At 44.2% G+C, this 15636-nt stretch overlaps 1 protein-coding gene across 3 annotated transcripts in view; it reads right to left on the reverse strand.

The window, feature by feature from the left end:
* Nucleotides 1-15303, reverse strand: part of LOC135550688 (mediator of RNA polymerase II transcription subunit 13-like) — a 132550-nt gene extending 117247 nt beyond the window's left edge. For all 3 annotated transcript variants that reach the window (XM_064981714.1, XM_064981713.1, XM_064981712.1), the window contains exons 1-2: nt 14705-15303; nt 7826-8060 (exon numbers count right to left, since the gene is read on the reverse strand). In XM_064981714.1, coding sequence (XP_064837786.1) covers nt 7826-8060; nt 14705-14770 — 301 coding nt within the window. In that variant the 5' untranslated portion in view covers nt 14771-15303. The remainder of the gene's footprint in view (nt 1-7825; nt 8061-14704) is intronic.
* Nucleotides 15304-15636: the final 333 nt, after the last annotated feature.

The following is a 15636-nucleotide window of genomic DNA, read 5'->3' on the forward strand; positions in this document are numbered from 1 at the left end:
TGACCAAAGGCTCATATTTCTGTGATTACTATATTATAATTAAGTCTGATTTGATATTTGATAGAGCAGTCTGACTGAGCGTTGGTAGGCAGCAGCAGGCTCATAAGCATTCATTCAAACAGCACTTTACTGCATTTTGCCAGCAGCTCTTAGCAATGCTTAAAGCACAGCGCTGTTTATGACTTCAAGCCTATCAACTCCCGAGATTAGCCTGGCAAAACTAAAGTGCATATAAGAACATCCAATAAAAATGATATAGAGAGAAATAGTTAACTGGTCATAATTCCTATAATAACTACAACCTAAAACTTCTTAACCCGGAATATTGTAGAACTGGGAATATTGAACCACCAGCTTTCATATGTCCTCATGTTCTGAGCAAGGAACTTAAACGTTAGCTTTTTTGCATGGCACATATTGCACTTTTACCTTCTCCAACGCAGTGTTTTTGTATTATTTAAACCAAATTGAACATGTTTCATTATTTATTTGAAACTAAATAGATTTGATCTATTATATTAAGTTCAAATAAAAGTGTTCATTCAGAATTGTTGTAATTGTCATTACTACAAATATACATATCAAAATCGGCCGATTAATCGATATCAGCTTTTTTTGGTCCTCCCATAATTGGTATCGGTATTGAAAAATCATAATTGGTCGACCTCTAATCTGAACGTTCCACAACGTTGTTCCCTGCTGAACGCAGCTCTAGTATTCTGTGCAGAAGGCAGGCGGGAGCCCTTGTTCTCTAAGTCTGTTTGTTAAAAAGGATCTAACATGAAGGCCCCGGCCGGCCAGTGGCCATCCTCTGACATGGGGGTCCAAAGGTCACAAGGTCATGACAGCTAGGAATCAGACAGCTTGGCCAGCCAGTTCTTGACAACACCACAAGTAGATTATTAAGAAAAAACATGGGATTCGTCCAATTCCAAAGCCATGCTGGCCTGACTGAATATAGACAGATCCCCACTCACTATTACTAATAACACCAATTGTCCACGGTTGGAGAGCGTAGGAGTAGGAGAGGAGAAAAGGGAAAAAGACCAAACAAACAGTAAGAGGCTGATTTTTTTGTGGCCAATTTGCAAAATAAGAATACAGCACCAGCATAAATGGGAAACCTCTAAACCTACATTTACATAAACATATCATCACAACACACTCTTTTCTCTGTCAGGATCACATCTGCCCCTCTCTCTCTCTCTTCCTCTAGCGCTGAAGAGGAGCAAACAGGTGTATGCTTTGCATCAGGCATTCCTAACAGCCTTATGTCTCTCATTGTCCAACAGAGCCAAGAGAACAAGAACAATACTCTCTCTGGAGACAGTCACAAACACAAACAAAGAGGTGCGCAGACCAAACCTATAGGCTCAGCTGATGGCTGCAACACATTCATGTCTCCCGTGTGGCAGAGGAGCCACAGATGAGCTCACCTTTAGCAGGCACACATACACACAGGTGTGTGTGGGCCCATTCCAGTAGTGTTAGTTGGCGCTAAGGGGTGAATGTAAGAGGGCATAGGCTTGGAGGGGGTCAGTCCCTCCAGCCACAGGTCTCTATGCTCTGTTAATTAAGTCTGCAGTTGGTCGCTCATTAAACACCTAGATTAATGTATTGTGATACACAGGCCTCCAGGGGACTCTTCCTTCCAGGCTAGACAGAGGATCTTTTTCGCCCTCTTTCTATTTTTCTCTGCCCCCCTTCCTCCTCTCCTTCCCATCCATCCACAAGCAGCAGAGCGAATTGCACCAGTGGTGGTAGTCTGGGTACCAGTTTTTTAAATTTATATTCCACTCTTTGTACTCTGTGTCTTTGGCAAACGACACGGAGTACAAGGAGTGGAATGCAACATCTTAACAGAGGCTGGCAACCAGGCAAACATTTTTACAAGCAAAATACCGTAAATCTGATGTAAATGCAGTAATAGCGAGTCAAGGGTTTGATGTCTTTTGTGCTTTGGGTTCCACAAGGTCTCCATTACTAATTAAGGCCCACCGAGCACCCAGGCACCCAAAACCAGAGAGATGCAAGTATGGCCTCATCCCTCCCAGTCCCCGTCCTCATCTGCGCTGCACCACACCAGTCCCACAGCCAGCCAACGGAGATCCATCAGATAACAGGGAGAGGGAGGGGGTCACATCCAGGAGATTACACCTTAAAAATGGATCCCAAAGCACAAAAGGCATCAACTCCCCTGACTCACTCTTACTGCTTTCACATAGGATTTATGGTATTTTGCCTGTAAAAAAAAGACCCCTTACAAAAAATACCCATTTTACGGCAATTTTGCCTTCATAAGCCGTTTATATCTCCCGTCCGCATGTCGGGACGAGTGGTAGTAGGTGTGTGAAGATGTGGGTCCATTGAGAATATACACCATCAAATATACACCCCGGTTCGTGGGAAGTGACAAAGAACTCATAGGACCAGGGCACAAATAATAATAATCATTCATTGAGCTCTTTATTTAACAATCTTACATATAAACCGTATTTGTTCATCGAAAATTGTGAATAACTCACCACAGGTTAATGAGAAGGGCGTGCTTGAAAGGATGCTCATAACTCTGCAATGTTGGGTTGTATTGGAAAGAGTCTCAGTCTTAAATCATTTTCCACACACAATCTGTGGCTGTATTTAGTTGTCATGCTAGTGAGGGCCAAGAATCCACTCTCACATAGGTACGTGGTTGCAAATTGCATTAGTGTCTTAACAGCACAATTTGCCAAGCGCAGCCCAATCCAGAAATCTGTCAGTGGCTTCTGATTAAATTCATTTTTCACAAAACCGCTTGTTGCAATTTCGAGGAGGCTCTCTTGTTCAGATATCGGTAAGAGGACTGGAGGCAGGGCATGAAAGGGATAACGAATCCAGTTGTTTGTGTCATTCGTTTCGGGAAAGTGCCTGCGTAATTGCGCACCCAACTCACTCAGGTGCTTCGCTATATCACGTATGTAGTAACCAAAAAAGTGAGAAACCAATCCATATATAGTTTAGATTTGAGAATCTTCAAAGTAGCCCCCCCTTTGCCTTGATGACAGCTTTACACACTCTTGACATTCTCTCAACCAGCTTCACCTGGAATGCTTTTCCAATAGTCTTGAATGAGTTCCCACATATGCTGAGCATTTGTTGGCTGCTTTTCCTTCGCTCTGCAGTCCAACTCATTCCAAACCATCTCCATTGGGTTGAGGTCAGGTGATTCTGGAGGCCAGGTCATCTGATGGAGCACTCCATCCATGCTGTGGTAGCCATGCTGGTTAAGGGTGCCTTGAATTCTAAATAAATCACAGACAGTGTCACCAGCAAAGCACCCCCACACCTCCTCTTCCATACTTCACGGTGGGAACTACCCATGCGGAGATCATCCGTTCACCTACTTTGCGTCTCACAAAGAGACAGTGGTTGGAACCAAAAATCTCAAATTTGGACTCATCAGACCAAAGGACAGATTTCCACCGGTCTAATGTCCATTGCTTGTGTTCCTTGGGCCAAGCAAGTGTCTTCGTCTTATTGGTGTACTTAAGTAGTGGTTTCTTTGCAGCAAATTGATCATGAAAGCCTGATTAATGCAGTCTCCTGTGAACAGTTGATGTTGAGATGTGTCTGTTACTTGAACTCTGAAGCATTTATTTGGGCTGCAATTTCGGAGGTTCTAATTCATTTTCTGAGACTAATAAACGTATCCTCTGCAGCAGCGGTAACTCTGGGTCTACCTTTCCTGTGGCGGTCCTCATGAGAGCCAGTTTCATCATAGCGCTTGATGGTTTTTGTAACTGCACTTGAAGACACTTTCAAAGTTCTTGAAATTTTCACAAACTGACTTTTAACAAGGCACAGCTGTTAATTGAAAGGCATTCATAAAGCTGGTCCAGAGAATGCTAAGAGTGTGCAAAGCTGTTATCAAGGCAAAGGGTGGCTCCTTCGAAGAATCTCAAATATAACATATATTTTGATTTGTTTAACACTTTTTTGGTTACTACATGATTCCATGTGTTATTTCATAGTGTTGTTGTCTTCACTATTATTCTACAATGTAGAAAATAGTCAAAATAAAGATAACCCCTTCAATGAGTAGGTGTGTCCAAACTTTTGACTGGTACTATATATACACACATATACATATACATATATATATATACATATACATATATATATATATATATATATATATATATATATACACACTCAGCAAAAAATGAAACGTCCTCTCGCTGTCAACTACGTTTATTTTCAGCAAACTTAACATGTGTAAATATTACAACTGAGATATAAACTGAACAAGTTCCACAGACATGTGACTAACAGAAATGTAATAATGTGTCCCTGAACAAAGGGGGGTGGGGGTCAAAATCCAAAGTAACAGTCAGTATCTGGTGTGGCCACCAGCTGCATTAAGTACTGTACCAGATTTGCCCGTTCTTGCTGTGAGATGTTACCCCACTCTTCCACCAAAGGCACCTGCAAGTTCCCAGACATTTCTGGGGGGGGATGGCCCTAGCCCTCACCCTCCGATCCAACAGCCTCCAGACGTGCTCAATAGGATTGAGATCGGGGCTCCTCATCCGCACTCTTCGCTGGCCATGGCAGAACACTGACATTTCTTAAGTCCTCGAGCAACTGAAACAATCATGATGTGCTTGATATATTTTAGTTTCAGTAAAAAAGTGGCTGACAAAAACAACATTATCTGCATTCAATGTTTTTGTCTTTCCCACAGATCTGAGAGATGGATCTCTTCTCACCAGACGCCTCATTCAATCTGAATGGTAGCAATCTTCACAGGGGTCAGGGCCAGGAAGACAAACAAGACCTGACCTGCAGACAAAAGTTCAAACTTTGACTTGCTCTGCCCCTCCAGGGTACTGAAATATGCCATTTGGAGCTTGGCGCTGCCCTGAGAGGTGCACACCAGAGCTGTTCTGAATAGTATATAATGTGCAGGCCTGGAAATGTCCAATGACTTTGGCAGAGCCAACAAAAACTAACAAGAGCAGAGCTATGCCAGCAGATTGTTAGCACCACACACATCCATACTAAAATAAAGCTCTCAAGAAAGAAACTAAATGAAGCACATCCCCTTCCTCTCAGTCCTGACAAACATCCAAAACAATGTATTGTCCGTCCATGAAACAGCAGAGGGGACACAGTATGACAAGTGTACTTTCCTCCTCCTTCTCCAGAGATCTGACCTAACATGCAGTAATGAATGAATGGGTGTGCTACCCAGGAGCACAGTGGAGATGGCTGGGCTAATAAGAGATTCTGCTCTGCAGAACAAACAACTATTTCGTTTCACTTTTAACCTCCTCATTGCAAGCTCAGATTAGACAAAGGAAGGGCTTTGTGTAGAAACAGAGTAATACACAGGGGTTGACATCAGGAGGGAGGGAGGGGTGAATGGAAGGTGGGAGAGAGGATGGGGATCCCCCCCCCCCTCTCAGCGCTCCTTGAATGATGATTAATTGTCAACATTACGGCTGGGCGAAATTGCCTAAAAATCACAGCTCAGCTTTTTTCTAACTTATGGCCAATTCACGATATATACAGTGCATTTGGAAAGTATTCAGACCCCTTGACTGGTTCCACATTTTGTTAGGTTCTAGCCCCCCTCTCGTTCTCCTTCTCTCTCACTCTCTGGGGAGAAATTGTTGGTTAAGGGCTTGTAAGTAAGCATTTCATGGTAAAAGCTTGTATTCCGCGCATGTGACAAATAAAATTTGTTTTTATTTGATTTGAAAGGATTACTGGCCCACTGATTTACACAGAAATGGCACATGCTCAAAATATTAATACTTCCACAGCCAAGCAGCTAATCTAATGAGTGTGGAAGAGTAAAATAAGCCACCGCCATTTCCACTGAAAGAAAATAGCTGATTGTCATGTTTACCACCAACATTGCTTTGGGGGGAAAAAAATAGCAAACAAAAAAGTGCTTAATATTTCCAGGGAAATTCAAATGTGATTTGGAAAAGGATGAGGAAAATGACAAACCCATCAGCCACTAGCAGGGAGGGAAAAGAGCAAGCTGTGGCATCCCAGATCACTGGCGATGTGTCGGCCAGTCTGATCACCACCACCAAAACACACACACGTTGTTGCTACCTTCTGTGTGTCCCTTCACACCTTCACTGCCAGCAAGTCCATGAGAGGCTCCAATGCATCAGGTTGTGAATCATCACGACTGAGCCAGTCTCAGCCCATCCCAGCAATGTCTACACACACACATACACACAAGGACACACACAGTGGGACAGGCACTTTGCAGGCTCTGAGAAGAGAGGCGAGTCAGTGTGATCCACAGAGGGAAACACAGGTTCACAACTCCGGCTGGCGAGGTAAGGGTCATGACCTCTGTGTTCTCAGGGATCACAGCACACCCTCTCACCAGACAGATAGACACATAGAGAGGAGAGAGGTAGGGTCTGGCTGCCCTGAGGTCAATCCAGTGAGGCTCCTCTGTTCTCCTGCATTGAGTGAGTGAGTGAGTGAGTGAGTGAGTGAGTGAGTGAGTGAGTGAGTGAGTGAGTGAGTGAGTGAGTGAGTGAGTGAGTGAGTGAAATGTCTATGACTCAGGAGTTCAATCTCCCCGGCAAGAGAGTATGATTAAAGTACGTCTCTGTCCATCCTTCACTGCTGCTGCAGAAAAAAAAATGGCCAGACCTCCATGATGCAGTCCACCATGATGTGCTAGGCTCATTTCTGCATCATTGCTCCTGCATATTATATTTTTCACAGAAGTCATGTGAGGAGGGAGCTCCATTTCTATCCTCCTTTTTAAATGGGAAGATGGGATAGGCTTTCTTGTTCAGCCTTGGCGACACAAGGTGCAAGGCGCTGCTTTATTTTGTGCCGGATGGCGGAAGGTGCTTAGATGCCGCAATGTGTGTTAACACAAAACAAAACTGTGATTTCAGTGACCGTTTGCTCCAAACAGTGGGAATTGACGTGCAGGTGGAAGGCTGTTCTCTGCCAGGCTGGCTGGCTGCTTGTCATTTAGGGGATGAGGGGGGAAACTAAGGGAACTATCTGGTTACACCAACTCTAATGCCTTCTAAGCTCTCAATTACAGGAAATAAATATCCCCAGAGCTTCCAGTATCAATCAACCCCTGTCCTGAACCATGCAATATTTCACATTATACAACCAGATCACTACTACCATCATCACAAAGCTAGGGCGTGCTCTATGAGGTCTTTTCAAACAGATGTAACAAGCCCTTTTCATTATCTTTTACAATTTTCACTCATTTAACCAGCTCTATCAATTAATCAATATTTTATAAAGCCCTTTTTACATCAGCAGATGTCACAAAGTGCTATACAGAAACTCGGCCTAAAACCCCAAACAGCAAGCAATGCAGATGTAGAAGCACGGTGGCTAGGAACAACTCCCAAGAAAGGCAGGAACCCAGGAAGAAACCTAGAGAGGAACCAGGCTCTGAGGGGTGGCCAGCCCTCTTCTGACTGTGCCAGGTGGAGATTATAAAAGAACATTGCCATTAAGGCCAGATTGTTCTTCAAGACCTTCAAATGTCTATACGTCTATAATCTTTGGTGAATATGTGAAAAGGTGCATCGAAAGACAAGACAAGACATGAATCCCTCATTTATCTCGTGACCAGCTAAGGCAATCTGAAACGTGGAAGCAGCATGGAAAAAGGAGTGAAACACCTGGTCTGAGAGGGCTCTAGCTTGGACTGTATTCTTCTGTTAATAGGCCAAAGCCATTACACAGGACCATGGCAAGTATTATAGCCAAGCTAGCGTGTGTGTGTGTGTATGTGTGTGTGTGTGTGTGCGCCCACTCCCTCTAGCCTCACCTGTAAGTTCGTGATGGATCAGCTTGGCAAAGTTGGGGTCGTCCCCCCACCAGAAGAGCCAGAGCTCCCTACGTCCGGGCCTCTGGCTCCGCCGCCACACACTCAGCACGTCCGCTTTGATGCAGCGGCTGAAGCTGCACAGGATGGGGTCCTCCTCGGTCACCGGGAAGAGGATGGGTGCCGAGGTGGGGCCTTGCCACACGTACCGCTTCCATTTGATCCCCGTCAAGTCTGCCTGAGGAGAAGGAGGGAGAGAGAGAGAGTCTCAGCTTCTGCTACAATCACCAGTACTCAGCACCAAGCCAGTTCTTGTGAGTACTAAAGAGCAAGCATTAATTCTCCTTTATGGAGCATCTGCCTCCTCAGCAGGAACACTTATGACAAGGAGACACAAAGGAAGACAGCCACAGGAAGAGAAAAACAGAGAGAGAGGAGAGAGAGAGAGAAAGAGAGGAGAGAGACAGATAGAGGGAGGAGAGAGAGGGAAAACAGAAAGAGTCAGGAGAAAGAGACAACGATAGGGGCAGGGAGAAGAGAGAGATAGAGGGAGGAGAGAGAGGGAGGAAAGAGAGAGATAAAGGAAGACAGAGAGGAGGATTGAGACAGACAGGCAGATGGTGATAGAACAGGCTGCAATATAAACAGACAGAAACACGGCTGGAGAACGAAGCAGCACACACAAAAAAGCATGTTTGTTTTTGTTCCGACTGAAAGCACCTGAAGCTAAAATGCGCACAATCTCCAGAAAAACAACATGAACAACGTGTTCAAAGCTCGATAAAACTCCCTAATGCATGTAAATGGGTTCTCTGACCAACTTCATCTTTTTTAATAATGAGTGCTGTGGGGAGTGTGCCCACTGCTCTCTAATAACCAATGCTGTTTGGCTTTTATAGAGAGTGAAAACACAACACAGAGAAAATCATAGGTCATAAATCACAGGCAGCAGCAGCACAGGGTACCACAGCGTTATGTTAAAGCAGGAACATTACGCTCCACTGCTACTGCAGCCTGCTTAGCCGTGCCGGCTGGCTGCCACTCATCAGACAGCCCTACGTACATACAACCAACCAGCGATCCCTGTGCTCATGTCCTACACTGACGCCATACACTGTCTCTCACACCACTAACACACCACGAACACTTACACTGCTGAATACATCATGCCTTCCAGTGTTTTAGGCTTACACTCTGTGCCCATGTCATACACTTACACACTGCAAAAGCCAACATTATCCCCACAACCTATGTTGCCTTGCAGTACTACTCTTGATGGAGCTGGCTCTCCTATCTATCCTTGCAGCACGGCAGACAGTTTACTGATTTTTTAGGCAGGTTATTTTGAGCTGCTAGGCAATATGTTCCAGTCGACCAACTGTCACTTTGTTAGAAGTAGACGATTTATTAAAATTTGAGGGTAAAAATGAAATGAATTTAAAAGCTATGACCGAGTAATAAAGCCTGGTTGTGTTATAGCTAGTCTTTAGCCTAGTCACAGATAAACTGGAGATGTGTTGTCAGCTGGAGTCAGGTTTTAGTTATCCATTCTAACATGACAGCAAGGAAGGTCATACACTGGCCACAGAACGCTACTGAAATCCTAATGCTAAAATTATCTCAGCAAAACATTGCTTGTCTCATATACCAAATATGATGAGCAACTTTAACTACACTAAACAGGAGTATTTCTGTCTGTAATAAAGCCCTTTTGTGGGGAAAAACACATTCTGATTGGCTGGGCTTGGCTCCCCAGTGGGTGGGCCTGGCTGCCAAGTGGGTGGGCCTATGGCTGTACCCCTGCCCAGTCTGTGAACTCAATAGATCAGGGCCTAATGAATTTATTTCAGTTGACCGATTTCCTTATTGTAACGGATCTCATCCTCCTCTTCTGAGGAGGAGTAGCGAGAAGAATCGGAGGACCAATGCGTAGCGTGGTAAGTGTCCATAATGTTCAATCAAAACACAGCAGAACACTTGAACAAAACATTAAACGTGAATAAACGAAACAGTCCCGTGTGGCAACAAGCACTGACACGTAAGACAAACACCCACAACTCAAAAGTGAAACCAGGCTACCTAAGTATGATTCTCAATCAGGGACAACGATTGACAGCTGCCTCTGATTGAGAACCATACTAGGCCGAACACGGAAACCCCAAATTATAGAAAAAGGAACATAGACAACCCACCCAACTCACGCCCTGACCATACTAAAACAAAGACATAACAAAGGAACTAAGGTCAGAATGTGACACTTATATGAACTGTAACTCAGTCAAATCTTTTAAATTGTTGCATGGTGCATTTATATTTGTGTTCAGTATACATAAATTGAGAAATACCAATTATTGAAAGCTCATAGGCTGTTGAGTTTGTGGCACAATCTCAACAACAACAAAAAAATCACAAGATGACTACAAAAATGACCTTCCTCAACATTACTCTATCCCACGTGCCCCTAAATGTGCTTTTCAATACTAAGATTTATTATGATGGGCAGACACACCAACTCCCAGCCTCTTACATAACTGCCATGTTATCACATATCATCAATTCATCAAGCAACATCATAGGAAATTTCTCACGTCAGGAATCTTGCTCAAGGGCATTCAAACGCTGTTCCAGACAAGACCCTATTCACACGCCAATGTTCAATTATCATATAGGCCTATAGCCTATTCCTTCCACAGTATAGTACTACTGCTGCAGTTTATGTTTCACTAACTCCCTCCATCAAGTCCTCTCTCTGGCAGACACAGTGGTGTGAAGAACTACCTGACACCTGCATCTTGCAGAGAAACATCTGTGCTGCACAGAAAGAAAGGGGATGGGAAAAAAACTGAAGTGTGAAACCAGATCGTCCGCACTTATAGAAACGGACTGTTTCTGAAACGGGCCATGCTTGGACGGTTTGCCTGTATACATCTCACTTATTCTTCTACAGAAATGTATTTTCATCACACAATCCAGTCTTCTGATGACAGCTCTGATGTGTTGTCAATGTGAGGCTATTGGCTTGGTTGTTTTCCCAGTCAAAGATCAAGTTGAAGCTTTCGATACGTAAACTAGGCTATTCTCTGCAAACATTAAGTGGCAATCTTCAAGTGGTAGATTGCACCGTCAAGGGTCTGTGTGCCTTCTGCGGTCAATCAATCCATCTTTTCAGTACATCTGAGTTCCAGTCTGTATGCAGGATGAATGAGTGAGTGTCAGGGAAACCTGTGTGTTTCCTTCAAAATGACTAATGGCACGGCTAGCTGACTGTTAGTATTATGCTCAGGTATGTGGGGAACTGTATATGCAAAGTGTACCCCACTAAAAGGGCAAGAACCAGGGTGAAGTTAAGTTTCCCTTTTCAGATGGCAAGCCAAACCCCCATAGCGGCGATAGGGGAATCTGAGGGCAAAGCCATTTGACAGACTCAGGAAGTTGACGTTAAATCGGCCTGGGATTTGAGGGTTACGACCCCTCCTTTCATCAGCTGCTCAGCTCTGCTTACCTTCCCTCTCACAGCTCAGAGCTCCAGGTCCCATTGTGGAGTACACTTAGTGCCAACAGCTGCCTTTCCTTCCCTTGCTTTGGGGCGGCAGGTAGCCTGGCGGGTAGGTTGCAACCGAAAGGTTGCTGGATCGAATCTCTGAGCTGACAAGGTAAAAATCTGTTGTTCTGCCCTGAGCAAGGCAGTTAACCCACTGTTCCCTGGGTGCCGATGACATGGATGTGGATTAAGGCAGCCTCCCACACCTCTCTGATTCAGAGGTTAAATGCAGAAGACACATTTCAGTTGAAAGCATTCAACTGACTAGGCACGTACAACTGACCAGGCACGTACAACTGACCAGGCACGTACAACTGACCAGGTAGGCACGTACAACTGACCAGGCAGGCACGTACAACTGACCAGGCAGGCACGTACAACTGACCAGGCAGGCACGTACAACTGACCAGGCAGGCACAACTGACTAGGCAGGCACGTACAACTGACCAGGCAGGCACGTACAACTGACCAGGCAGGCACGTACAACTGACCAGGCAGGCACGTACAACTGACCAGGCAGGCACGTACAACTGACCAGGCAGGCACGTACAACTGACCAGGCAGGCACGTACAACTGACTAGGCAGGCACGTACAACTGACTAGGCAGGCACGTACAACTGACCAGGCAGGCACGTACAACTGACTAGGCACGTACAACTGACTAGGCAGGCACGTACAACTGACTAGGCAGGCACGCATAACTGACCAGGCAGGCACGCATAACTGACCAGGCAGGCACGCACAACTGACCAGGCAGGCACGTACAACTGACAGGGCAGGACACGTACAACTGACTAGGCAGGCACGTACAACTGACTAGGCAGGCACAACTGACTAGGCACGTACAACTGACCAGGCAGGCACGTACAACTGACCAGGCACGTACAACTGACCAGGCACGTACAACTGACTAGGCACGTACAACTGACTAGGCACGTACAACTGACTAGGTATCCCCCCTTCCTTTCACTTCCTGACATTCTCCCTCCCAGAGACAGGCAACAGGTGAAGTTGCTCAAATCAATCCTCAGCAGACGGATAGACACCCCACCACCACTACAAGAAACTCTCCATCAAGGCCTCACCCTCCTGTGGCAACCCATGAAACTAGTTAACAAGTGTCTGTTTGCATCTTAGAGAACTGGAGAGAAATGCAAATCCACTTGGTCTACTCTCTTGTCTCGCCCAGCCTTTCCTTCTGCACAGCATGTGTCGCTGCTGTGGTTTTTGTTCTAATCCTGCCCGGCCTTTCCTTCTGCACAGCATGTGTCGCTGCTGTGGTTTTTGTTCTAATCCTGCCCGGCCTTTCCTTCTGCACAGCATGTGTCGCTGCTGTGGTTTTTGTTCTAATCCTGCCCGGCCTTTCCTTCTGCAGCATGTGTCACTGCTGTGGTTTTTGTTCTAATCCTCGGCCTTTCCTTCTGCACAGCATGTGTGTGGTTTTTGTTCTAATCCTGCCCAGCCTTTCCTTCTGCACAGCATGTGTCACTGCTGTGGTTTTTGTTCTAATCCTGCCCGGCCTTTCCTTCTGCACAGCATGTGTCGCTGCTGTGGTTTTTGTTCTAATCCTGCCCGGCCTTTCCTTCTGCACAGCATGTGTCGCTGCTGTGGTTTTTGTTCTAATCCTGCCCAGCCCAGGAGTTTGATACCCGCTATAATGACTTTCTTCTACAGAAGGTAGAGAACTTAAGACTGCCAGGAGACACTAGTCTAGCAGGGCAGTTGTGATGTGACTTTTTTTTTTAAAGCATAATAACTAATCTTCAAACTTAACCAAAATCCACTTAACTTCAAATACAAACAGGAATTGTATATAAAACATTGTTATAAGACTCCTGGGAACTGTTTAAAGTTATGGTAAAAGTGCCACTGTTCACTGCATTCTTTTAGCTTAAAACCACTAAGTCTGGTTTGTGTGCAAGTCATACAGGACTGTGAACAGAAGCACTGGTATCATGCTTAGTCTCAGTATGCAGTAAAATGTCTCCCTGCTATTGCAATACAGCAGCCAGTCATTCACTACTAGCCTCATAGCTTCTCCTGTTCATTCAGCTCTACTGTCAAATGCTTTGGAAAAGGACAGTTCATGTCTATCAATGTCCAAAGTGTTTCATTATTTATTAATTTAACCTGCATGGTGGGGAATTGTTAGCATATGTCATGCAGTGCATATTGTACAAAAAAAATGCAATGCATTGATACAAACCTATACATGTGAGCTTTTTCCTTCAGTCGTAATAGTAGGCTATAACCTAAATCTATTAGGTACTGTTGGCTGTATGCGTTTATGATAGCTATATAATTCAATTGTTTTACGACTGACTGGCAACGCAACGGTATCAATCAGCACTATGAGAACTACAACAGCAAAATAAATACACACAACAACTCTAGCAATACTGTGAAATGCATTAATCTGTCATGAACAATGTATTCAACTTGACAACTTGCCAGACAGGAAGTGAGTCCTAAAGTCTATCATGCACTAACAATAGCCAAGAATACATTCTTGTTTATTAATATTTCAGCCCGTGCCTCCGTTAAGTATGCGCGAGCCAAGAGTGTAAACAACAAATGATTGGCAAGCAAACCTGGCAACTTCAAAGGGAAAGTACTGTATATGTAAGCCAGCGAATAGGATACGCTGTTTCAGTAACGAAGCTCTTCATTGGCTACTTTAAAGAAAACAATGTAGCAAGCAATGTATCTGCACAACTACACCTTCCCACTGACAAGAACATGATTAATTCATTGAACATTGTTGTTGAAATGAGAGGCCAATGTTCACAAGCCTTTCCTTTGCATTCCATGACTGAATGTAAATGTGTTTGTCATTTAGTTAACTTGCTATTTGTGCTAATGAACGACATTGCAAGCTAGTTAGCAGGCTAGAAAACTGATTGGGTTTATTTTTAGGTCACGTAAACATGCTGCACAATGCATTCGATAAAAAGCATAACGTTACTTCAACCAAGCAAACAACTGGAAGAGGCCAAACATGCATGGTATTCAGTGTTGGCTAAGATGTTTATCAACACACATTACATTAGTTGCACAGTTATTTCCTAAAACTCTCAGGGCTGGAATGTATTTAATATGATCAAACTGAACATTTATGATAGCAAGCACATGCATGCAGCTGTAAGTGATAGATAACCTTATTATTTCTTCATCTTGCACAACTTCTCAGTATGCAAATAAGCATTGCCTTGGTGAATGATGTTTGAATTGCAGTGCTCGAAGGGCACTACGACTGTTTTCTCACTGCTGTGGCTACCGTTTTTTGCTCTCTTCAGCTAGTTAAAAATGGCTGCTTTTCCTTTAGTTTTAAATCTCTTACCAGACAAAATAGATTGGAATGGCAATCCTCCAAGCTGGCCCCGTTTGGTACAAAACAAGAACTCATCCTTTCACAGCGAGATCGAACATTCCATCATTTCAGTTCCGGGGGAAATAAATACCGAGTTCCACTAGTATTTTTGCAAGATGTATAAGCTAATCAACGAAAATTATTTTTACCAATCGGCTGGAGTATGTAATTCAACAACCCTTCGAAAGCTATTATCCGCCCAAAAATAAAAGCAGTTAAAATATCGCCTTCTCAACCTCTGTCGACCTCTCAAATACACATGAAGTAAACAAATTAAAGGGAGCGAAAAATGTTTTAAAACAAAAATAAAAGGAGAGTAAATAAGCAACTCTCCCCCTCCCCCTTAGCTTAAAACGGTCTTTGCTAAAAACGTCCCTCTACTCCTCCATCACCATCAAAATCGATGTAAAAACGAATAACATCCTTAAAAACCAATCGAAAATTGGCATATGCCTATATTTTTGCGGTAATTTTAACCATTATTTCGGTCTCTGTTCCTGCTGGTTTCCATTTGAATTCATGGATTCCTTTCTTTAATGGCGGCCACAGGGAGAACTCTGCCTCCCAAAGCCTATTGGCTCATTGTGGTCATGAGGGCTGTAATAACACAGTAACTGATGGGTATTGCCGCTAGGCGAGAGCAAGAGGCGCTACTGAGCAACCAGATTCTGTTACTAATGATCAAACCGAACTTGCCGACTTTCACAGTGCACCACCTAGTGCATACACAAAGAAATGTATCCATTCCTTGCATCAATATTTACATCATTCAACTGTGTGTGCCCTGCCCTGCCTGCCCTTGCAATCCAACCAAAGCCCTACTTCGAGTACAAAACGTGCACCTTGAATGTGTCAATGTAGATGGGGATGCAATGTTACACTATTGTAACACCATTGTGAAA

The sequence above is a fragment of the Oncorhynchus masou genome, chromosome 12 (genome assembly GCF_036934945.1).
Source record: "Oncorhynchus masou masou isolate Uvic2021 chromosome 12, UVic_Omas_1.1, whole genome shotgun sequence".
Taxonomy (NCBI): Eukaryota; Metazoa; Chordata; class Actinopteri; order Salmoniformes; family Salmonidae; genus Oncorhynchus; species Oncorhynchus masou.